Genomic DNA, 23,609 nt, shown 5'->3' on the forward strand with positions numbered 1-23,609 from the left:
AAGCTTACAAATTAAACAGCAGAAACCTGCAAATACCAGTAGGTCAGATCTCTTGCTAACTGTCTGTTCAGTAAGATCTCCCAACTTTCTGACATCTTTGGAGTTGTCAAAAGACATTATCACAAAGCAAGCTCAGCCCTTGTAACACTTGCTATCTATAAAGACTCACAGAGGGAGTTTTGTGCCTATGGTTTGAAAATAAGGCATGCAGTGATCATAGACATTTATCTTAGTCAAAGCTGTAATGAGAAAAAGGGTTTTTTTGTTCACATGGAAATCTGTAATCCATATTCCCAGCAGACTAAATGTAAATGAAATTCTTTCCTGCCTTTGCAAGCCTCAGCAATGGTATTTCATAGTTTTGGAAAACATATACACATATCAGAACATACAAAGATCAGACATGGAGATAAACAGATAGTCAGTGGAATGCAAAAAGAATCACAAGTAGATTTCCCCATAGGTAGTATTGCTGAATTTTTACATCAGAAAAAGCAAAACTATAGTCATTGTATGTCTTGTACCTGTGCTGCTATATATGCATAGCAGATACATAAAACTCAATCTTAAAACATACACTCACTAACAGCATTTTCAAATCTATTAAAAAACCTTACATATACGTACACCAAGAGCACCCCTACACAGTGTCTATATTCACATGGACACTCTGGATAGATGCAAATTGTATGCCAGGTAGGTGAGCCCATGGTAACACAGAGACTGCAGGTTTGGCTGTGCATCTTTCCCAGCAATGATAACACCTCAGGAGCCCTGCCTCATCCCATCACTTTTTGTACCCTTCAGCAAATCCTGTGTGCTGCCTCATAAATTGCAAGGCAGAAAATCACCTTTATCCTAGCCCAAACTAGCCCAGGCCCAGGGGGAGAGCTTTGGATCTAGAGATCCTACTAGGCTGACAAGACATTAAATCCCACCAAGGAAAAAAAAAAGCACAAGGGTCTTGACTGTTCTGCTCTATAAATGCTCTTTTCAGCAGCAACCTTAAAGAAAACAGGCTCTATTCTATACATGCAGACCTGAATGGAAAAGAGGATTTTAGTAGTCACCATCTGAGCTGTAAAGGCATAAAATGTGTAAAGAGAAGCTTGGGAGTAGCAGTGAAAACTGCTACTAAAAGGCACATGAATGAAATACTGACAAAGAATATTTAATAATTTTTTTATTTAAAAATAAAGTAGACAACGTAGATAACATAGACAAAACTTAGTGTTTAACAATTCAGTACAAGGAGACAAATGTTAAACATATTTGACTATCCTGTCCTAGCAGATACAGGTCACTTCAAAATGCTTCAAAACAATTATTTGGGGCCAATATGAACTACAGCAAGTATGCATACTTCTTCAGAAGAAACCAAAAAAAAAACCAAAAAAACAGTGGGATCTCTTAGAGGAAAAGTTGATAAATTCATCCCAGTAGAATTTATTCAAAAAATAAGACTATCCAAAATACCTAAAATGAATGGATTATAATGAAAATAGCACTTTATGTAACTTTTGGGATTTCTAGGAGCAATAGTAAGTTGAGCCAGCTATTTCTTAATATCAGAGATGTTATTAGGTACAATAATAAAGTGCCCTTTTGTACAAGAATCAAGGAGCTTGTTTAAGGTCACACAATCAGCCAGGCACAACCATTATCTGTAACCAAGTGTTTCCAATCAGGCTACTGCTCTAATTAGAAGCTTGACCTTCCTAGGCATGAAAAATCACATTCTCCTCTGCCACCGAATTATTTTTTAATTTGATACTACTGAATTAACAATATGTGCAATTCATGGATGTCATCTATGGACACAGATTTAATACATATGCTCCTAATATTTTTTCTTCCCCTTGTATTTCATCTGTATGAATTGCTGCCTGAGTAGGCACCATCTGTCCTTTGTTCTACGTTGCCAGAATTGGCCACTTCAGAAGGAAAAAAAAAAAAAAAAAATCAGTCAAAATTTCCTTAACGATGCAAATCTGAGATTAAGGCAACATGGCTACTTAAAGACTGGGATTAAATAACTCCTTATACTCCTCACTATGCAAAACAGTTTGGGTTCATTACATCTTTCAATATATGAGACTTTTTCCAGAACATCTGTAGTAGTTCTTGTCCACTTTTTCAACACCTTTCCAGTGTGTTGACACATGGAAAGTACAGACCCCAGACTCCAATGGAACTTTTAATTTTGTACTCTCACAATCTGTAGAACAGATACAACAATCTGTACAATAGTAGCAACATCAAATTGTACCTTCTGGTTAGTGTCCCATCTATACATCAAAGAATATCAATTGCCTCATGACCTTAGGCTTGCACTGGCAGTTCATGTTGAGTTGGTTATTTATCATACTATATTAGCATGGATCTCTATGAGCTAGTGAGACACACTGGTCTGCAATATGGATCTCTTGTAATTTCCTATTCTATCTCTACCTATAATTTGAAAATTCTCAATAATACTTTTCTCCATATCCTCGTGATGAACAACAGAATTAGCCATGTATTTTTGTAGCTTTCCTCTCTGAGATTTGTCTTGCCTGCAAAGAAAGTAAGCAAAGAAGAGATTTTTAGAGCAGAAAAAGGAAGTAAAAAGATAAAGTGCTCAACAGAGAGTTTAAAAAAAAAAATCTTTAAAAAATGACTGCAGAGGCTGTTAATCATGAAATTAAATGTGTCCAGTGACATATACATATTCTGACAAGGCCAGTGCCTAATGAAAAGACACTGAATTGTTAAAGAGGGTGGTTGTTCTCAGGAGCTGCACAGGATGGAAAGAGAAGAGAGCTGCCAAAACCACGCTAAAGGCCGTACTACATTCAGCAGTGAATTCCTTCTGGCAGGGACCTTTGCCCTATGCTCATCAGATCATGGATCCATAAGTGTGGCTGTGTCTGCTCTGATGGAAGAGACCGTCCAGCTCCGGTGCCTCACCTGCCCCTTCACCTGGCCGGGCCACCCCAACATCTGTCAGCACGGTGTTGTGTCTTCTTTCAAAACCTGAAGTAATTCTACAGTTAGCTGCTTATTTAATTTACTGCCTACTTCACCTTTGAGATGCTACTTGCCCCTGCCACCTGCTGTAGTGAGAAAATGGCACTTACTTGGTCACAAACCAACACATACCCAGGGGTCAGCAGTACCTGCCCACCCAGGTAGACACACTGAGTTGGAATCACAGAATCAGAATTTTCAGGGTTGTAAGGGACCTTTAAGATCATCTAGTTCCAACCCCAATGCCATGGGCAGGGACATCTCCCACTAGATCAGGTTGCTCAGAACCCTGTCCAGTCTGGCCTTAAAACCAGGGATGGGGCTTCCACCACCTCTCTGGGCACCGTTTTTCATAGTGAAGAACTTTTTCCTAACATCTAAGCTGAATATACCCTCCTCTAGTTTGAATCCATTCATCACTACCCAAGATCTAAAAGTCCCTCACCAGCTTTCTTGTTGGCCCCCTTCAGATACTGGAAGGCTACAATAAGGTCTCCTCAGAGTCTTCTCCTCTCCAGTCTGAACAACCTCAACTCTCTCAGTTTGTCTTCACAGGAGAGGTGCTCCAGCCCTCTGATTATCCTCGTGGCCCTTCTCTGGACACACTCCAGCACATCCATGTCTTTCTGGTAATAGGGGCTCCAGAACTGGATGCAGTACTCCAGGTGGGGTCTCACGAAAGCAGAGCAGAGGGGGAGAATCACCTCCCTCGCCCTGCTGGCCACGCTTCTCTTGATGCAGCCCAGGATCTGGTTGGCTTTCTGGGCTGCAAGTGTACACTGATGGCTCACATTGAACTTCTCATCCACCAGCACCCCCAAGTCCTTTTCTCAGGGCTGCTCTCAAGCCAGTCACTGCCCAGCCTGTATCAGTGCTTGGGATTGCCTCGACCCAGCTGCAGGACCTTGCACTTGGTCTTGTTGAACTTCATGAGGCTGGCATGGGCCCAGCTCTCCAGCCTGTCAAGGTGCCTCTGGATGGCATTGCTGTGGTACCCCCAACGCTCTCCCAGCGCGGAGCAGCTTTGCCCCGGCACCCACACCGGCGCCCACCACTTTTTCATAGAATCATAGAATCATAGAATTGGCTGGGTTGGAAGGGACCTCAGAGATCACCAAGTCCGACCCTTGATCCACTACCGCTGCAGTTACCAGACCATGGCACTGAGTGCCACATCCAGTCTCTTTTTAAATATCTCCAGGGATGGAGAATCCACCACTTCCCATGGTGGCAGCCCATTCCAATGTCTGATCACCCTCTCTGTAAAGAAATTCTTTCTAATATCCAACCTAAACCTCTCCCAGCACAACTTGAGACCGTGCCTTCTTGTCTTGCTGAGAGTTGCCTGGGAAAAGAGACCAACCCCCCCCTGGCTCCAACCTCCTTTCAGGGAGTTGTAGAGAGTGATGAGGTCTCCTCTGAGCCTCCTCTTCTCCAGGCTGAACAGCCCCAGCTCCCTCAGCCCCTCCTCATAGGATCTGTGCTCGAGTCCTTTCACCAGCCTGGTTGCCCTCCTTTGGACCCGCCAGCCATGAGGAGACAATAACAACGGTTAAGGCGGTAAGCACAGATGCCCCAAGCCCTGCCATGGAGGGACACCCCCGCCTCATCCCTGCACCCCTGTCTCCCCCGCACCCTACCCCTTGAGGCGGCGGGGCAGCGATGCCGCCCACAGCGGCTCCCGGCGCCACCGCCAGCGGCCGACGCGGGGGAGCGGAGGCCGCGCGCGCACCTGCCGCGGGGAGCGGGGATGGCGGGGGCGGGGCGGGGGCGCGCGGCCCCCGCTGCCGCGGAGGCGGGGAGGAGGGAGACCGCGGGCGGGCGGGCGGGCGGGGCCGCCGAGTGACGCGGGGCTGCGCGGCGTAAACAGCCCGGCGGCAGCCCGGCAACGGCAGCGTTGTCGTTCTTGGCCGGCCTCGGACTGCATGAGGGCCGGACCGCACTGGACCCAACTCGACCGGCCTCGCTGCTCGGTTCTGTGCGGAACGGATGGGGAGGCGGGCGGCTGGCACCGCCTCGCGCAGCGGCCCTGTGAGGGACTGACGCCGCAGCCCGGCGCGGCTGGCGGAGACGGGCGGCTGTAGGAGGCGCCCGGGGCGGGAGGAGCTGCCTCAGAGAGGGGTTCGCCGCCCGAGCGCCCTCGGTAGGGCCGGTGTCGGGGCGGCCCGAGCGGCGGCGGCGGCGGGGGCCGAGCGGTGAAGATGGCGACCCCGGGGATGGGCTGGCAGCATCCGCAGCACAGCTACAGCGGCGGATCCGCGCCCGGCGTGGGAAAACTCGGCTCCGGCTCAGCCCAGGCGGGGTTGGGCGCCGAGCACAGCCCGGACCTGCACTTCAAAATGAGCAAGAAAATCGCCCAGCTCACGAAGGTGAGGGAGCGCCTGCCCCGCCGGGCAGCGTTAGGCGCTGGGTTCTACCGCCTCGTAATTCTTCCTTCCCGTTTTGCTTCCCTTCTCCTCTTGCCGTCACCTCGGCAGAGATGTGGCTGAAGAGGAGGGGTTGGCCCTCGGGGATTGATGTTGAAGCCGGGTGGGATGCAGCCGGGTTAGCAGCCCGGAGACCGGGCCTGGCCCGGGAGCAGCCCCGGGGGAGCGGGGCGCGCCACGCCGGGGTCCTGCCGGGAGGGCTCCGGCGTACCGCAAAGGTGGAGAGCGGGAACAGGGGGGGATGGAGACGGAACCGCTCACGGAAACTGCCGCAGTACCGGCTCCCTGTTAGCTGTGTCCACGTTCCGTCTAGCAGGGCCAGGTATCCGGGTGTGTGGGAGGCGATCATTGATTGCTGGACGGATACTTGCTATTCGTTCTGTGAAAATCGTAGCTTCTCTTCAAGCTCTTTAGTCGGCCGTTCTTTGAGGTTTGTTTGTTCGGGTTTGGGTTTTTTTTGTTTTTTTTTTGTTTTTTTGGGGGGGGGGTTTTGTGGTTTTTTGGTGTTTTTGTTTTTTTTTTTTAAATAGATAAAATTCCAGTGGTGCTTTCCTTTTGCTGAAGAGAAATACTGCTTTTTTTCAGGTGTCTGGTAATATCATCTATGTCTTGGTGTGTGAGAAGTGTGAGAGAATATCTGTGGTCTTGTATTGCTGATTCAACAGTTTTTGTTATATCTTCCCCAGTATAGAAAACATACTGTATCTCTCTTAAAGGCTAGGGTCACCAGGTTTTAGATGTTGTTGTATCTGTGATTTACTTAGAATAACTTTTTAAAAAATGCTTTTGGTGCTGTGTTCTTGCATGTATGATGCTCATAGGTGAATAGTACTGCTTAGCAAACCAAAGGCAGGTTATCTTTTTTTAAAGAGGAAGAAGAAATAAAAGCACTGAGAGAACTGCTAGTATGGTTCAAATGTGTGCTAAAATGACTGAAGGTGACATTTACTTGGAACTAAGAATGAAGAGAATGAAAACTGGCAGTCTCGCAGTGGATATGGTTCATATTTATGCACAGTTGAGGCACCATCGACCAGTTAAAAGTGGTATTTATCATGGCACACTGTGCACCTTAATGTATTGGAGGACTGATGACTGATGGATATTTTGTCTTGTCTTTGAATTAAGAGTTAAATTACTTCTTATGTTAACATCGATAGAACTAAAATTGTAATGTAGTGAGGGGAACAGTATAGTTTAAATAAGCTGATGAACCTCTTTTGTTTTACTCCATATCCATCTAAATTATGAATTAAACCACTAGTGTTGTTACTGCAGACTCGTGTTCCTTGAAAGGTGCAAAAAGCAACTGGAGATGTAAGTTAGCCTTACCTTAAGGTCTGGGATGTATGTAAAGTAATAATTTTTACTTGTGTGTGTCCTTTGATGTATTTCCCTTCCTTTTCATTACAAGTTTAACCAACAGGTTATCATTGCTTTCAGAAACAGTGTTCCACTTCTCTTGTGAAGTCATTTGTGTACGCCCATGAGTTTCACATAATTTGGCCTGTGCTCTCTTGAGTTATTGTCAGGTATCTTGAGGCAGATGCGAGTTAAATGTAGTTTTAAATACATGATGCTGCAATATTTTAAATTAAAATATTGAAAAGCATGAAGATAGGGAAAGTAAATACTGTATTTTATTACTTTTTTTTTCTTTTAATTATCCATAGTAGGATTCTTCTAAAATTCTAGAAGTTGTATGTTTGTCCTGCCAAAGACTTCAGAGTAGTGCAAATAAAAGCAAAGTTGTTTTCTGCTTGTGTATTTTAAATAACTGTAAACTATGTGACTGTTGAAAGAGTTTGCAAGTGGATTACACTTTTGCAGCACTGGAATCTTGTATTTATTCTCCAGTGACTCGGAGATTATGATGTTGTTGTACTTTGTGTGATTGTGTTCTCAAGTTTTAGGGAGAAAAGTTGGATTTAAGGTCTAAAGAACGATATTTTTAGATATAAAACAGGATGTATAATAAAAATACTTTTATTGCACCTCTTGCAACAATAAATGAAATACTTTAAAGATTAAGATTCAAAGTATTATATAGCATTAATTTCATTGAGGTAGAGGTGCAGATTTTGATAGTTCTGTAGTTAGAGAGCTCAGGTTCTGCAGCTCAGGTTTGCTATTTGACCTTTTGGAAAGAGAGGCTTAAAAGAAATACAGAAACTTCTGGCTAAAGTATAATCTGAATTTTCTAATTTGAGCCTGATTTGATAGATGGCTGTGGAAATTAATCCTTGAGAAAGAACTGAAGATAAAGGGGAAAAATATGAACACAATACTTAATTCCTGTGAGAGTTTACTATGGGAAATAGAAGTAACTTCACTTTGCAGAAGATTTCTGGAAATAAGCTAGTATCTATTTTGCATCATCTTATTTCTGTGAAGGTCTTTTGAAGAAATTCTGTACTTCTGCCTTTGTCAAATGCTTACTAAATTATTGTGTTGAATTCCTTTTCAGTAATCTAGGAACTTATTAATAATACCACTTCTTAATTGTGCTTCTCAGATTGTTTAGTGTCTTATAGGTAGAACACTTACCACAGACCTTCCAACTGTTTTCCCTGTTTGTTTATTTATTGTTTTCCAACCCTTCTCAGAGAAGGTACATCAAGTTTCTCAGTGGTCTTAGAGTTGAAGTCAGCTGCTTTGCCAGGTCAAAAAACCCTACGTATTTTTTCTGTGGTAAAAGGAAATATAAATATGCATGGGACACTGCCAGAGGGATACACATAGTTAAGTTATTCAGACAGCTTCTGTATTGTAACAAAAGAAATGTGACTCAGTAGTTTATTTTTGCCCGTCCTTGTACAGTTTGTGTCATGGGCCTTGAGTAGTGGCAGAAGAATATGCTTTCCCCACAGAAGATGCAGGTCACTCGTGAAATAAATAGGAGTTTCAGTATTAGGATTCCTCTGTTATGTTTTCACATTGCATGAAAAGACTTGGATGTTTGAATCAAAACACTGGTGAGAATGGTAAAAGTTTTTTAATAACCTGATTTAATCACTAATTCGATGAGTGAAGCAAAAGAAGATGCAAATCCATTTCACTAAGCCCAACACTTGGGATGGGCTTAACTATAGACTTTCTTTCAGGGAGAGGTGAAGGCTTACTTGATTTAAATTCAGTATGTGTAATTCATAGGGGAAGGAAAACAATTAGTTAGAACTGCAGCTTTAAAACATAAGATGATACTCCATGTTGTGTTTAAAGACTGTGGTAAATTGTAACTGAAGCAATTTTAGTTCTCCAGTATAAGCTCCTTACCGTAGGCATTTTCAAAGATCTGTGTACCAGTTTGGGGATAAAGTAGCATCTGACACAAAGATTAAAGCCAAGGAGAAATGAACTGTGATTGTAAGATTGCATATATGTGTGTGTACTGGTGTGTGCTGGAGTGCTAATGCAGTGTTGAATTATGCCATCTGCAGATGAAAATATGCACATATATATTTAATTACTTTGTGTAAGACAACTGGAATAGAAAACAAAAAGCAAGTTGCTGCTATGCTTACATCATCAGGGGAGAAGGGATTAGTGTTTACAATTGCTAGAAGAGTACAAGTGTTTTTGTTTTGGCTTGGGTTTTGCTTGGCTTTTGGGTTTTTTCTGTTGTTTTTGTTTGGTTTTGGGGTTGTTTTTGGTTTTTGTGTAGTTTGCAGCATGAGTGTTTGTGATTGATTGAGAAATCTGTACCCTAAATGTTACTGCGAAGTCTGTTGTGCTACCTTTGTGACATCATAATAAATCTTTGACTTTTATGGAATATCTGTGATCTGTACTGGGACTGTGCAGTGGAAATCTTCATTGCTGATTTGGTTTCATGATATCTGTTGCAGAAATTTTATGTTAATAGGAGGAAGAGTCTGTAAGTGCCAGGCAGATGATGTATACCCTACAATGATTATTTCTATCTGTTTTATAAAAAGAAAAAAAAAAAAACCAAACAAAAACTAAAACTGTAAACTCCAATGGTATATGCTTAGAGAAGGATAGTTCAGTTTTGGAGTTCCAAAAGTTAAAAAAAAAACTCAGCTAGTTCAAAGACTAAGGCAACAAAGTTTTCCAAGATGTACTCTACTGAAGTAAACAACAAACTAGAATCTGGACAACTGAGATGAGAGTTCTCTTCTTAACTCTGTCCTCAGCTTGTTGGATAAACTTGGAAAACTACCTTTTTTTTTTTTTTTTTAAAATATGTATTCATCTCTGTCTTCTTGCCTTAGAGAGAAGTACTTAGAGAACATGTTAACATGATAATAAAGTGGTTAGCCCAGTGAGATGCTTAGTGATGTAGAGAGTAGATTAATTTCAAAGACTAAGGAGTAAATTTAGTTTAGTTGGTGCCCTTCAGTTCAGATGCTTATGCTGCTTGTTGTGTGGACTTAGTATGGTGTTAATATGGTTAAAGGTCTCTTCAGCTATCACAGAATGCTCTGCTATGGAAGCAAGATCTATAGGATTCAATTTAATGATTTGTAACAAAATGTTTCAGTAAAGTTATTCTGTTTTTTGTTTGGAAATATTTTGTCTCTAGAAGCAAAGCAAGTGAACCATATACAGAAAGCTTATTTTTCCACTGGATTGTAAGAAAAACTAGCATTATAAGAAGCCTTAAAATAAGGAAGAAAAGGGAATTTTAAAAATGCTGCAGAAGTGTTTTGATGTTAGCTGTCATCATGTGGTAGTTGATGCCATTAACAGTTTTTACAAAACTTGGGGTTTAGCTTTTTAAGCAGCCTTATGCCATCTCTGCAATGTGTGTTAACATTGGCAGTAGGCCAGTGTTTGCTAACAGTTCTAGGATTAGATGAAGGGAACTGAAATTTTAAGGTGGGTGTGATTTGACTGCATATTTGAATGTCAATATTTTGCATATGCTTCTGACTGGTAATGTAGGAATAAATGTTATGTTTTGTTATTTCATAAGATAGTTTTAAAACCTAGGAGATATGAAAATGTAATATTAGCTATTCATTTCTTCTGCATTTCTTGGGAGATAATCAATTTTGAATTGTGTTAATTATTACAAAGACAGCTGAAGTCAGTTGTCTAAGAAGGGAGAGACTGACGGTAAGAACTGAGAAAGCAAGAGAGTATCTCTGAAGCGAATTCTTAAGATTTCTTTCTTTAATCATGGTATTATAATCTATCTTCCTTTTCTGACTCTGTCGATGTGGTGTTCTGACTGTGTCATTGTTCTGAAACAGTTATGGTCTTTGCCAGGGATATTTGCAGAATGTAGGTTTTCTGTGTCTGTGATGGTATAAAGACAAAGATAGGATTGGGTAAAAATGGCATATCTTTATCCCCATCTGGTGCAGTTCAGAAAAATTAAGTAGAGCTTTTTGGCTCTGTTTTCTTCAGACCTTAGATACAATTAGCTATTATTGTTTTTATCTGAATACTTGCTAGTTGAAGCACTTATAATTGCTTTAAAGCTTCTAGTTTAGACCTGAAAATGTCTTGTTTACCTTCCATTGTTTTGTAGAACAAAAATTATAGAACGTGATATTCTACTTAATGTGCTGTTTGCCTCTGATAGAAGAAATCAGAGCTCTTGAGGAAAAAAAAAAAGTTGGTATGTTGGAGACCTCAGACCTATATATCCCTCTAATGTTTCTTCCATTGATTTTCATTGTACACCTGGCGTGAGAATACAGGGGTGCTATAGGGACCTGAAATAAGTGTGTTTTGGATCTCAGTGTTGGGCTATGTGTGATTTAGGTCAATGATTTTACAGTGTTTTTGTCACAAGACATCAAGAAGAGACATAGGACAAGGATGATATATTTTTAATATAAAAAAAGTTACTCAAAATAAATGCCTTTCCTCTCCACCCACATAGTTTTAATGATTCACTACTGTCCCACAGTTGTTCTGAGACCACTGACAGCTTAATGTTGTAAATATATTTGCTGTATGTGTATGTAATTGACAGTGTGATGTTGAAAAACTGTCTAATCACACATTCACATAAGCTGCTAGTCTGCAATGTACCTTGAATATGCTTGTGCATATATTAGCTTCTCTGAGATTGTTTTTGGTGGCTGTTTGTGGCTTGTTTTTTGTTTGTTTTTTACATTTTACAAACATCCAAAAGAGTAATCAAAATGGAGACAATTGAATTTAGAGAGCATTAATAATATGATGTGGCACTTAAAGACGTGGTTGAGTGGTAGACTTGGCAGTGTTAGGTTTACAGCTGGTCTTGATGATCTTAGGAGTCTTTTTCAACTTAAATGATTCTATGTGTACTATGTTGTTATATCTCTCCTGAATCTGCCCATATACTTTGTCCTTGTGAGACCTCACCTGGAATACTGTGTCTAGCTCCAACACAAGAAGGATGTGGACCTGCCAGAGCATGTCCAGAGGAGGTCCGTGAAAATGATCAGGGGGCCGGAGCACCACTCATATGAAGATAGGCTGAGAGAGTTGCAGTTCTTCACCCTGAAGAAGAGAAGGCTCTGGGGAGACCTAATAGTGGCCTTCCAATACCTGAAGGGGCCTACAGGAAAGCTGGAGAGGGACTTTTTAGTGAGAGGACAAGAGGTAATGGTTTTAAACTAGAAGAGGGGAGACTTAAGTTAGAGATTAGGAGGAAATTCATATTGTGAGGGTGGTAAGGCACTGGAACAATTTGTTTAGGGAAGTTGGGGAGGCTCCATCTCTAGAAGCATTCAAGGCCAGGTTGGGTAGGGCTCTGAGCAACCTGATCTAGTGTGAGGTATCCCTACCCATGCAGGGGTTTTGGAACTGTATGATCTTTATAAGGACCCTTCCAACTCTAACCATTCTATGACTTATTGCTGTAATGAAATAATACAGAATTACAAGGAACTGGAAGATTTTTAGGTGTTACCTCTCATATGTATTTCAACTGTTAAATCAGATAAATCAATACAATAAGGATGTTTAAGTAAAAAGTGGAAAATTAAGATTTTAGTATGAAGTTCAATGTTACAAAGGTGTAAAAATTTAACAACTAAAAGAGAACGTGCAGGCCATAAGTGAACTGGTATGATAACATCCATAAAGTTTAAAAGCTTTCAACCTTGCATTGCTTTTTACATATAATGAAAACATTCAGAAATGTTTTGAACTTTAGTTTAATTTTGTGAGGTTTTTTGTTGCTGCTTTTGTGTGTTGGTTCTTTTTTTTTTTCCCTGCTGTTTACAGTTTTCATATGTGCCGCATTATAAAAGAATGCTTTTGGTATTACTTTGACTTAGATAAAGTCAAGGAAGTGCCAGTTCAGAGTTACAACAATACAGAAATGCTTTTTTCCAGTTGCAGAGTACTTAAAGAGAGTCTTATTAATATTTAAAAAAGAAAATTAATGGTTGAACTCTATTTAATTGTACAAGGCATTTATAGATTCATTCTTTTAAACTAGCATGGACACAGCACTTAGAAGTACTGACTTCAAGGAGCTCGTATTTTTCAAGTCTTAAAATGTATCAGCAGAAGACAGTTGGGTTTGTTGCTGTTTGTTTTTTCTTTGTTATTCAGAAAACTGTGATAGTGCACATTGTTTCAAAATGATGAGTCTTGCCACTTCTTTCAAAAAAGTCAGTTGCAATTTTAATCCTAATTATGCTTTCTTCAAACACTGTGAAACTACTTCGTAACAGCATTGTTTATATTTGGATGTGTCTGTATTATCATGCAACCTATTGGTCACACATACTTCCACACATTAAAAAATAAAGTACAGTTAGATGTATACATTTGATACATGTGTAGAAATGTCACTTGCCAAAAGTCTTTGTATTGGCATGTAACTTTGAGCCTTAAGTAGCTTCTAACCACTGAAATTCTTTCAACATCTCATTCTCCAAACTCAGGATTTGGTTTTAATTAAAAAATAGTAATTTTGTCAGTGATAATGTTGTTTCTCTTCCCCATTCTCCAAATCTCCATTGAAGACTTTACTCTCCTGTTCAGTGGAGGAGGGGGGAGCTACGATACCTTATGTAGTCACTTTTCTTCCTGTTTGCACTTTGTGTTGTGCCACTGAGTTGTGAAACTTCAATTAACATTTTGATCTATTATTTTGGTTGGGTTGCTGGCTAGCTTTCTATATTGTAGCTAACATGATAGGATTAACATGGAGTTAGAAAACGTATAGAAACAGACAGTTCCAAACCCCCCCGACCCCCATTTTTTGGTGGTTTTTTTCTTTTTAAAAGCATATGGCCAATTGCTTTTGCTGAGATAAAATTTGCAAAAATGTAAAAAATGTGTCTTAAAGCAGAGATTGAACTTTGACATGAGGATCAGGTTGTGTTCTGTGAGGTGATCTGGAAACGTTATGTGGCATTTCTCTTTACCTTCATGATTCTTGGCTTGGCTTTCTTTATTTCTGTGCTCTGCTTCACACTTTGTCATGAGTACATTTTAAATCTACTGGGTAGTGCAATTACAATTTGGTGCATTGGGTATATTCTGCCTTACCTCCCAATACCTAATTCATGAGGCTGTAATGTGAGTAATTTATCTTTGGACAGGAGCTGCTATATTAAGTATCCTTGCACCTTCTGTAGAAGCAAAAAGCCTGAAGCAAGGTTAACTTCTGTTGATTTTTACTATTTTCCATAGCTGTGAGATGGTACTCCAGAATAAACAGTATTCTAGGTCTCATTGTTGGATGTAGCTGTTTGTGAAATAGACTTTTTTCTCTAATGACTTACTTTTTTTTTTTTTTTTTTTTACTTTCTCATGGACCTTTGCTTCCTGGTTCAGAGGGAAACTGAAATTCCTTCTTTCAGAAAATTGCTAGTTGGAGACACAAGTAATGTTTTCTCTCACTATCAAATATATGTGCCTCTGTATGTGCCTATATGAAATACTGGTAAATGTGGCCCTGTAAAGAAGATCTTGAAGTCCTTACTGACATGACCTTTTTTACTTTGCTACTAATTCTTGAGTCTCTTCTGTTCTCCTTTCTAGGAAAGGGGTCCTTAAAGGTTCTTATAGAAAAGGGAAGAATTGAACACACAGGAAAAAAATTGAGAAATTTCTCATGTGTGGGAAGTATAAAACCCCTCAGTATTTTGCCAAAGAATTTAAAGTAGCCTCAAGTTTCTGTACAAGAACCGATGTTATCGAGGGACACAGCATATCTTTTAGTGAAGTCTGAGGCCGTAGGTGCTTTTCTTGGAAGGCTTGGGAAGCGGAGCGGTGCCCGTCAGCCATGTCGGAACCGCGCTGGGTGTTGCTCCCGCCCCGTGTTTCCCCCCCCGCCGCTCTCCAAGGTGCTGAACGCAGGGCGGGGATGGGCAGTCAGTCCCCTGGTGCTGAATCATAGAATCATAGAATCGGCTGGGCTGGAAGGGACCTCAGAGATCACCGAGTCCAACCCTTGATCCACTACCGCTGCAGTTACCAGACCATGGCACTGAGTGCCACATCCAGTCTCTTTTTAAATATCTCCAGGGATGGAGAATCCACTACTTCCCAGGGCAGCCCATTCCAATGCTTGATCACCCTCTCAGTAAAGAAATTCTTTCTAATGTCCAACCTAAACCTCCCCCGGCACAACTTAAGACCGTGCCCTCTTGTCTTGCTGAGAGTTGCCTGGGAAAAGAGACCAACCCCCTCCGGCTACACCCTCCTTTCAGGTAGTTTTAGAGAGTAATGTCTCCTCTGAGCCTCCTCTTCTCCAGGCTGAACAGCCCCAGCTTCCTCAGCCCCTCCTCATAGGATCTGTGCTCAAGTCCTTTTACCAGCCTGGTTGCCCTCCTTTGGACCTGCTGCAGGACCTCAATATCCTTCCTAAACTGAACGCAGGACTGCCTCGATGTTTTCGTTTGCACAAAAGCAAATAAGTTTTACTTGCCAACATGCAAAACAGCCCATTTCCCTGCTAGCAGGAGCTTTCTGGAGGCCCAAATTACATAACTGCAATTGCCCAGTCCTATTATGTAGTCGGTGTGGCGAGCTATAAGATATATTACACTGAACTGAAGGTAAGTGAAGTGAATTATTTATCTGAAAAATGCATGCTATGCCATTTTGTAGCGACTTCTCAAAAGCCTGACAAAGCCACAAGTAAAATAAAAACAAGTACCAGTATTTTTTCAGGGAGTCCTGTCAGGAGTTAAGGAGATATTTGAGAATATTTAAATGAGCAGCAGTATTTTATTCATACTGTCAAGACTCTAAAAGAGAGGTTCAGTTTTGATTTTCTACAGCTGACTCAGGGAATATCCAACATAAAACTTTGTTATTTCCTTCCGAATTTATACTTGGTTTAATTCTGTTCTGAAAGAATTACATTCTGACCTTTTAAATATTTTTTAAACGTTAGAAAGGAGAGTGACTTGTCATAAAGTTAAGTAAAAGTATTTATTTTATTTCTGAATGTTGCCCAAAGTATCTTGAATTCCAAAGCCTTTGTAGTTCTCACAAAGAGAAAATTGCATCTTGATAGTATGTACTACTAAAACCCATTTATTTTTATGATTAATCATAAGCAGGGATACAGGTCTGTAAGATGACTACTTTTTTCACCCTGTTTCTCCACTTAAGTGTTGCTATTTCTGTAGCTTCCTGGGAAGGTTTGAATTTATCATCACTTTGAGAGAAAATTCATTAGCTTGTCTATGCAACAATTCTTGTAGAGGTAAGATTTTACTGTGCTGGTTGGTTGTTTTGCCAAGGGCAAACCATTGTTGTCTCCTTAATTCAAAGTCAGTTGCTGAGCCCTGAATGCATTTTCTAGTGCTTTGTTTCGCAGAGTCTAAATCCCTACAAACAGATGGAATAAAAACATACTACCTTAAATTTGTCTCTGTATCTGAAAGGCTCAAATCAAATATGCAGATATTCAAGATACAAATTTGCAAGAAATGCAATTCAGAGAGTAAAACAAAATGCGTAACAGCCCTATGGTCTGTTCTGTGTTCCTTGCAGCAATTTTAAGATCTAATCATATAGCAGTTGTGTCAACTATATTCTAGATAGATGGTATGAGGGTAAATGGGATTCTTTCTCATTGGGAGGTAGATTGGGGAATTTGAACCTTCTTTCTTTCTTTGTTTTTCTTTTCCTTCAGTGTGTTTCTCAAGATTTAACTGTCTTGGGAAATGGCCTAAATCTAACTGCACTACAGATTTCTGACATAATCTGTCTGGTAGAGGTTTAACATCCCAGAACTGAAAAGGGGTTTTGATTGGATGTTGGTACTGCTACACCTCTCCTGGTACAAGAGCACCAGATTGCAGTTGCAACTATATGCTAAACCAGTCTGTGACAGGAGGAAATAGTTGATTCAAGAATTTGATTCTTGAAGTTGATTGTGATCGCAGAATGTATACCTAAGCTATTATTGTTCATTAGAGGGCTGTGAAGGACTATTGTTGCAAGTCTGTCTTTTACCACAGTGGAATTTTCAGGTATACATCATTTTTTTAATCAACCCTCACATGTTCTTCTTTGTGAAAATAAGCACGCTTAAAATAATTTGGTTAATTTGACTTTCTAGTTCAGTCACTGATGTATTGCATGACAGCTCAGGCAATACAATGCATTGCTGCATTTCTGGTCTTTTCTTATATACTAGTGCTTGCCTTTATAAGTGGTGGGTTGCCTGCTATTTGAGAGTCACAGTAGGCTATATCAGATGTTGAATCAGAGGAATTTCCTGATGGTTACACCTTCACCTCAGTTTATTCCTTCCTTACACTTGTTTTCTAAGAGAAGTCATGTAGTACAGTAGCTTGCATAGCTTATTTTTAGCTAATTATCTGTTTTCAGGCAACTGGGATAGCTGAAAAACAGTACAGATTTCACTGCTCAGCATGCATAGCCTATGGGGGGGGGAGGGAGGAGGAGAGAGAGATGGGGCTGGATTATAAGGCTTCAGCATTAACAGCTGATTTAATATTTTCCTTTCTGAAGTACAGAAAGTATTACCAGTGTTACCAGACAGTATTACCAGACATGAATTTTCTGTGTACTGTAGCTTAAGAGACAAGGCAGCTTGTATGACTTTCCTTGCAGAAGTTCACAAAGCATTGAAAACTCCAGTTGTCTTGTTTTATGTGTGGCTTGAGAAAGTCAGATGTTTTAGTGTCCTTAGCCTTTGTTGGGGTTCATTTGTTTGTTTTGTTTGTGTTGTAATGGAGAAGGAAGCGAGTTGAATTCCTGGTAAGTCCATGGTAATTTGTGGTTACTTAGTACTTTGTTAGTCAGACCATCACTACCCTTTTCTTCTTTTAAAAATGTATATGTTTAGGATTATGTTCCTTCTGTATTATGATACACTAGTATCACTAATGTTCCATTTTAATGGCACTTCATTTAATTTGTTGGAAACTCTGCAAGTTCTAGTGCATTTTATGTTCTAGTACTGTGACTGAAGATTGCCCAAAATCAAGGAAGTGTGTTCAGAACCCTTCAGTGAAAGAACTACTGCAAGCATTTATTTAACTTCTTATCTGTAAAAGTAGACATTTCTGAAATGTCTGTGGCTCTTCTGGTATGTGTTGATCTTGTTCCTTCTTAATGTTTTCTTTATTGTAAATACACTCTCATGGAAGTGATGTTTGGAAGCTGTTTTGTACATAGTCTTTCTGACCCTTAACTTACAGGTAGAAAACCATGGATGTTCTGTGAAAGTAGAGATTAGAATTAAGGAGATGATCTGCTAAAAGCAGAACAGAAAGCTGTATCAGGTATCAAAATCTATCCTTTTTTTTTTTTTTTTTTTTTTTTAAGAACCTTTCCTAAGTAGTATGGGAGGAGTGCATTAATTACTTGCAATTATTGTTTTAAGAGTATAGTTTATTAAGAAACAAACAAAAAAACCACCCAAAACCCAAAGAGAACAATGACAGACAAAACAAAGCACAAATACTGTTTGCTAGCTCAGTTTGAAGGTAAGCATGTAAAGAGCCCCAAATCCTAAGTTTCAACAGCTAAAAAGTTCTGGTCCTTGTTGGGGCAAGTGAATCTGCCACAGATATCACATATTAGCTATCACAGATTTTCTTCTTAGGCTAGCTCATCACACATAAAACTTGAGGTGCTGATGAAGATCCTTATTTGACTGACCCAGCAAGTATTGGGAATTTTTATTGGAAAGAATTCTGAACAGTCTTGCCTACAGCCTTTTGTGTGATGTATTACCAAAAGAGTAGGAGTTAATGACTCCCATTTAATGTGTAATAAAGTAATGTAAAAGGCAAATTACTACCTTAAAATAAATTGCTTGTATCCTAGCTGCCAAACAAGCAATAGTAGAGGCTGCCTTTGTAGTAGTATGGGGTTGCTTTTAAAGAAATATTCGCTAGTGTAGTTCTCCAGAAGATTTTACTACTGATGAAATTTAGAGCCAACTAGGTAACTATAATAGGAAAATCCAGATGTTGCACTGGTAGCTGAGTGTTCAGGTTGAGAAGCCACAGGATTCCACTTACTGTATTTAATGAGATGAATAGAAAAGAGGTGCTTTAGATATAACTGTATGCTTTTAGTGGGACATCATTTTTCTTGTGGGTCTCTAATGGAGCTATTGTGATTTTCCTAATTAAGTATACATAATCTTTGTTTTTTGGTTGTTTTTTTTTTTTTTTTTTTACTTGTCTTTTAATTCAATGGTTCAGAAAATCTGTTATGGTAGGAACTGCACAAAATTTAAGTATCTTGATAGACGGAGACAAGGAGGAAGGCATACACAGTCTTTTTCTCTGGGACTCTTAAAAGAAATTTTCAATTGATTACATCTTCACTGCTGCTTTTCATGTGCCTGTGTGTTTTCTCCAAGTGTTAGACTTGTGCTAGACAAGTAGATGACAAAGTGGATTGAAAAGTGGCAGAACTGCTGGGCTTGAAGTGTTGTGGTCAGCAGCATGATTCCCAAGTTGGAGATGAGTCACTAATGGTGCACCCTGGAGGCTCATACTGGGGACAATATTGTTTAACATCTCTTTTAGTGACCTGGATGATGAGACAATGCTTGCTCAGAAAGTTTTTAGACCCTACAAATCTGGGACAAGTGGCTGATAAAACAGGTGGGTGTGCTGCCATTCTGAGCTGGACAGGCTAGAGAAATGCACCAACAGGAACCTCATGCCAAGTCTTGTATCTGGGGCATCATAACAAGTAGGTGGATTGGATTGACTGTCTGGAAAGCAGCTTCTCAGAAAAGGCCCTGGGGTCCTGACAGACAAGAAGTTGAACCTCAGCCAGCCATGTGCCTTTGTAGGAAAGAAGGCCAACAGCATACAGGATTCATTAGAGAGAGCATTGCCCAGCAGCCCAAGGGAGCTGATTCCCCTTTGCTCGGCACTGGTGACACGCCTGGAGTAATGGGTCCAGTTCTGGGCTCCCCAGTAAGAAACATGGACATACTGGTGCAAGTCCAGCAAAAGGCTACTAAGATGAATAAAGGAGTGGACCATCTGTCATACTGGGAGGGGCAGAGAGCTGGAGCTGTTTAGCCTGGAGAAGAGAAGGCTCAGGGGGATCTTAGGAATGTGTGTATACCAGATGGCAGGGAGCAGAGATGACTGAGCAGGCATGTTCTTAGTGGTGCCTCATGAAAAGACAAGGCAGTAGGCACAGACTACAGCATAAGGAGTTCTACTTAAACATAAGAAAAAAACTCTTTTCCTGGGTGGATGGTCAAATACTGGAACAGGCTGCCCAGGGAGGTTGAGGTCTCCTTCCCTGCAGATACTAAAAACCCACTTGAGCAAGGCCCAACATAGAGTCTGTTCCGGCTGAGTCTGCTTTCAGCTGGAAAGCTGGACTAGGTGACCTCTGAGGGGACCTTCCAACCTAAGGTCTTCTGTGATTCTGTACACAGTTTGTTTCTATAATAGTTAATGTGTTGAACCTTTAAGTTGTTGGTGTGAAATGACAAAACAAATAGCCAGTATTTTGTAAATACTGAGAGGTAGCTAGGAATTATATTGTTCGTTGTATGATAGATAACGTGGAGGTCACTGGGAAGTATCTCAGTGGCCTACTGCAAACTTGTCCTAGATTCATCTCAGTCTGAGCTTTGAGAATAAACTTGGACTGTCAAATGGTGTAATTTGGGCAAAAGTGACTGTGTTACCTTCTTTTCTTTATGGTTTTTCCTTCCATAACCTCAAAGAAAAAATAATGCGGAAGCTTAGTGATCAATCCTTAGCTTGAATTTTTTTGTTTGTTTGTTTGTTTTTGTTAAAATCTGCATAATTTTTTCCAGAAAGAGAACTTACTTCGAAGGTAGTATTACTTCTCTACCACCCCTGCTTTCCCCCTCCCCTCCTTGCCAAATAAAAGAAAAACATACCTTTCATTCTAAATACTTTACGTTTTTAATGCTAGCTTCATTTCCCTGTGTTAGTGACTATTTCTACCAAAAGAAATATTTTTTTTCTTAAGAAGCATGATAACTTGTCATACATAGCCTTAGTTATTTAAAAACCACGCTTCTAGCTAGGCCATATATGGAAAAATCCAGAAGCAGTCAATAGTTCAACAGCTTTTCATGATAACAATTTAGATAATTATTCAGTTTTCGCTAGATGTTTGAAAACATGACACAGGTAAAAGTAAGTAGGGTTTCAGTTTCAAGGTGGAATAGATTAAGATTTAGGAATAGGTTTTTAGTCTTGATTTATAATAAAATCAGCTTGAAAGATAAGGCAGGGAAATAGATTTTTGAAGGAAACAGGACAGCAATTTTAAAGATTTCACACAATTTTGTCCTATGACTTTTCTAATAATATGAGTAATTATTACTTAAATATTTGTCTCTGATTAAAAATAAAACTGGTGAAAGTACAGATGTCACCGTATCAATAATAATTTATCAAAGTTTGCCAGAAAAATGGGAGACTTAAAATAGCAATTATATTGGCATAAAGGATACTGTGTTAAACCCTTTCAAGAAAAGGATTTATTTCAGAATACAATAGAGGCATTTACACTTTGCTTTCAGACAAAAAATTGAATCAGCTGGCTAATCTTACTCCTTTTATATGAATGTTTTTTTCATTCCAAGTTAAAAATCTCTGTGTGTGATGGATTATGTGTTAAAATGCTTTTGTGGAAAATTTCAACTTCTGTTAATTCCTTTAGGCATTCATCACTGCAGTATCTGTGAGTGTCATCCTTTAGGCCATTTGATCCCACTGAGGAAAACTTGCTTTTGAAATGCAGTCTCTCATATTTTTGCATCAAAAGTTTTTCTTAAGTAGGCACTCTTTTAGGGATAGATGTGAAGTTCTTTCTATTAAGAAAAAAAAAAAGTGTGCAGCGGTCAATTAGAAAGTATTTTTTCATTTTAAAAAAGTATGTGAAAACAGAGAGGGAGGGAAATTTTTTAATTATATTAAGCCTGGAAAAAAATTTCCAGCTTCATTAACTGTGGTTTGAATGCCCATTAACATGTAATTTGATGATACAAAATAGAGAAACTGATAAAGGAAAGAAGAAAGAAAAGTATGGCTAGCAGGTAATTATACAGGCGGAAATACTGCTTCTGGATTTTTTCCTGAAATATTGTTCTTAAAGAATCATGATCATATAGGATGAATCAAATAATTTTTAAGTCATAATGTTGAAGAAGTCTGAGAAGCTTTGTAAAGAACTGCTGTATCTTGATAGTGTTTGTGTAGCAAGGCTCTCCTTATCATTTAAGCATATAAGCAGTCTACTTACCTTGATTTACAGATATTGGCCAAATTGAAAAATAAGAACTGATTTCCAAGGAGATGTTGTAGAACACAAACTATTTTGTGATGGTGTTTGCTTCCATTCTGACTAACTGACTAAATTTTGAAGCTTTTTTTGTCATTTTGTTATCACGTTCTTCCTTATTCATAAGTCTTTCTGCAGTGTGTTCTTGGGTTACATTGAAATCTGTCAGCATGAAAATATTTTTGATGTCATAATCAGATTTAAACTAACATTAAACTCTGTTCTGCCCTAGCCTGCAAGTTGCTTTTACACTTTGACACAAAAAGCAAACTTAAACAATTAACAAAACTAAATTTCTCCTAATTCCACTTAGAAATAGCAGCAGTTGAGAGCAGCCTAATGTGAATGTAGGGAACTGGATTGCTGAGCACTGTAAGCTTACATAAGTCCATTAGAGCCAGCAGTGCAAGAGTGAAACAGCTGAGCATTTTGCTCAGATGTCACGGAGCAGCCAAGTGGGGGTTACATGTGCCAGGTCATACAAAGCAGTAGTGGTGACATCTCCTCTATAACTGGGGAGACAGATGTGTATAATTTGATTTGTGTGGGTTTTTTGTTTGGGTTTTTTTTTTTTTTTTTTTATTTTGCATGCTTTATCTCTGTCTAACTGCTCCAGTCTTTCTGCCAAGGTCTTCAAGCCTACTTTTTCCTGCTGTAAAAGCTGTTTTGTTTCAAGATTGTGCAGATTATTTTGGGATGTTTTACTCCTGAAAATTAGTGAAATTAAATCTGGCCAGCAGGCCACCCATCTGCAGCATTCATTAACAGGCATCTTGGACACTACATCTAGTCAGTGGCTAATGTTATTCAATTAAATACCCAACCCATCTCTCAGTCCTGTGCTATTATCTTCAAATAGCTCTTCCCATTTAATCTGTATTTTTTGTTTGTGTGACATCATGTCTGCTTGCTTTTCATGGGAGTTTTTGTCTTCATTGAAGATGTTCTGAAGGTTATATTGTATTTTGGCAGTATTGTAGCTGTCTGTCATGCATTAGCCAGGCCACGATTCCTTTTTAAAACCTTTAAAAAATGAGCTTCTATTTCATCAGTGTTAAAGTTGTTGGCTTGTTTTTGAAGTAACTTTGTTATGAAAATCCTGAAAACCAAATTAGAATAGTTTTCATAATATAGGGCTTGCATGTTGTGTTTAATATTTAGTCTCCTTTTTCCTGCTTTTTCATCTTAACAGGAATAAGAACTTCATCTATTCCCCAATCTGACAGTCTAAAGTAGTGTGTATTAGCAAGTAATTTTTCCTTTTCCCCTTCATCAAACATCATGTGTTCTATAGTAACAGCTATGCTTTGTTCTAAGGACCAGAAATGTGTCTAATAAACCAATACTTTCTACATTTGTTTTTTTGTTTTTGTTTTTTTTATCTTAAATTGACCATTCATTGCTCATAATACATAAATTTGAAATGCTTTGGTATATCTCATTATTTATTAACGGAAAGGG

The 23,609-nt window shown here is 39.6% G+C and overlaps 1 protein-coding gene and 1 long non-coding RNA gene across 9 annotated transcripts in view; one reads left to right on the forward strand and one right to left on the reverse strand.

Annotated features, from left to right (window-relative positions):
* LOC139794843 (uncharacterized) overlaps positions 1–4,827 on the reverse strand; it is a 39,143-nt gene extending 34,316 nt beyond the window's left edge. The window contains exons 1-2 of the long non-coding RNA XR_011725288.1: positions 4,742–4,827; positions 2,452–2,555 (exon numbers count right to left, since the gene is read on the reverse strand). This is a non-coding gene — a long non-coding RNA (uncharacterized lncRNA). The remainder of the gene's footprint in view (positions 1–2,451; positions 2,556–4,741) is intronic.
* A 36-nt stretch (positions 4,828–4,863) lies between these two features.
* Positions 4,864–23,609, forward strand: part of FAM184A (family with sequence similarity 184 member A) — a 69,115-nt gene continuing 50,369 nt past the window's right edge. For 4 of the 8 annotated variants that reach the window (XM_071741058.1, XM_071741057.1, XM_071741059.1 and 1 more), the window contains exon 1: positions 4,864–5,378. In XM_071741058.1, the coding sequence (XP_071597159.1) occupies positions 5,211–5,378 (168 nt within the window). In that variant the 5' untranslated portion in view covers positions 4,864–5,210. The remainder of the gene's footprint in view (positions 5,379–23,609) is intronic. The other 4 variants (XM_071741054.1, XM_071741055.1, XM_071741061.1 and 1 more) reach the window with 1 other exon arrangement.

This window comes from Heliangelus exortis, chromosome 3 (assembly GCF_036169615.1).
Source record: "Heliangelus exortis chromosome 3, bHelExo1.hap1, whole genome shotgun sequence".
Lineage (NCBI taxonomy): Eukaryota > Metazoa > Chordata > Aves > Apodiformes > Trochilidae > Heliangelus > Heliangelus exortis.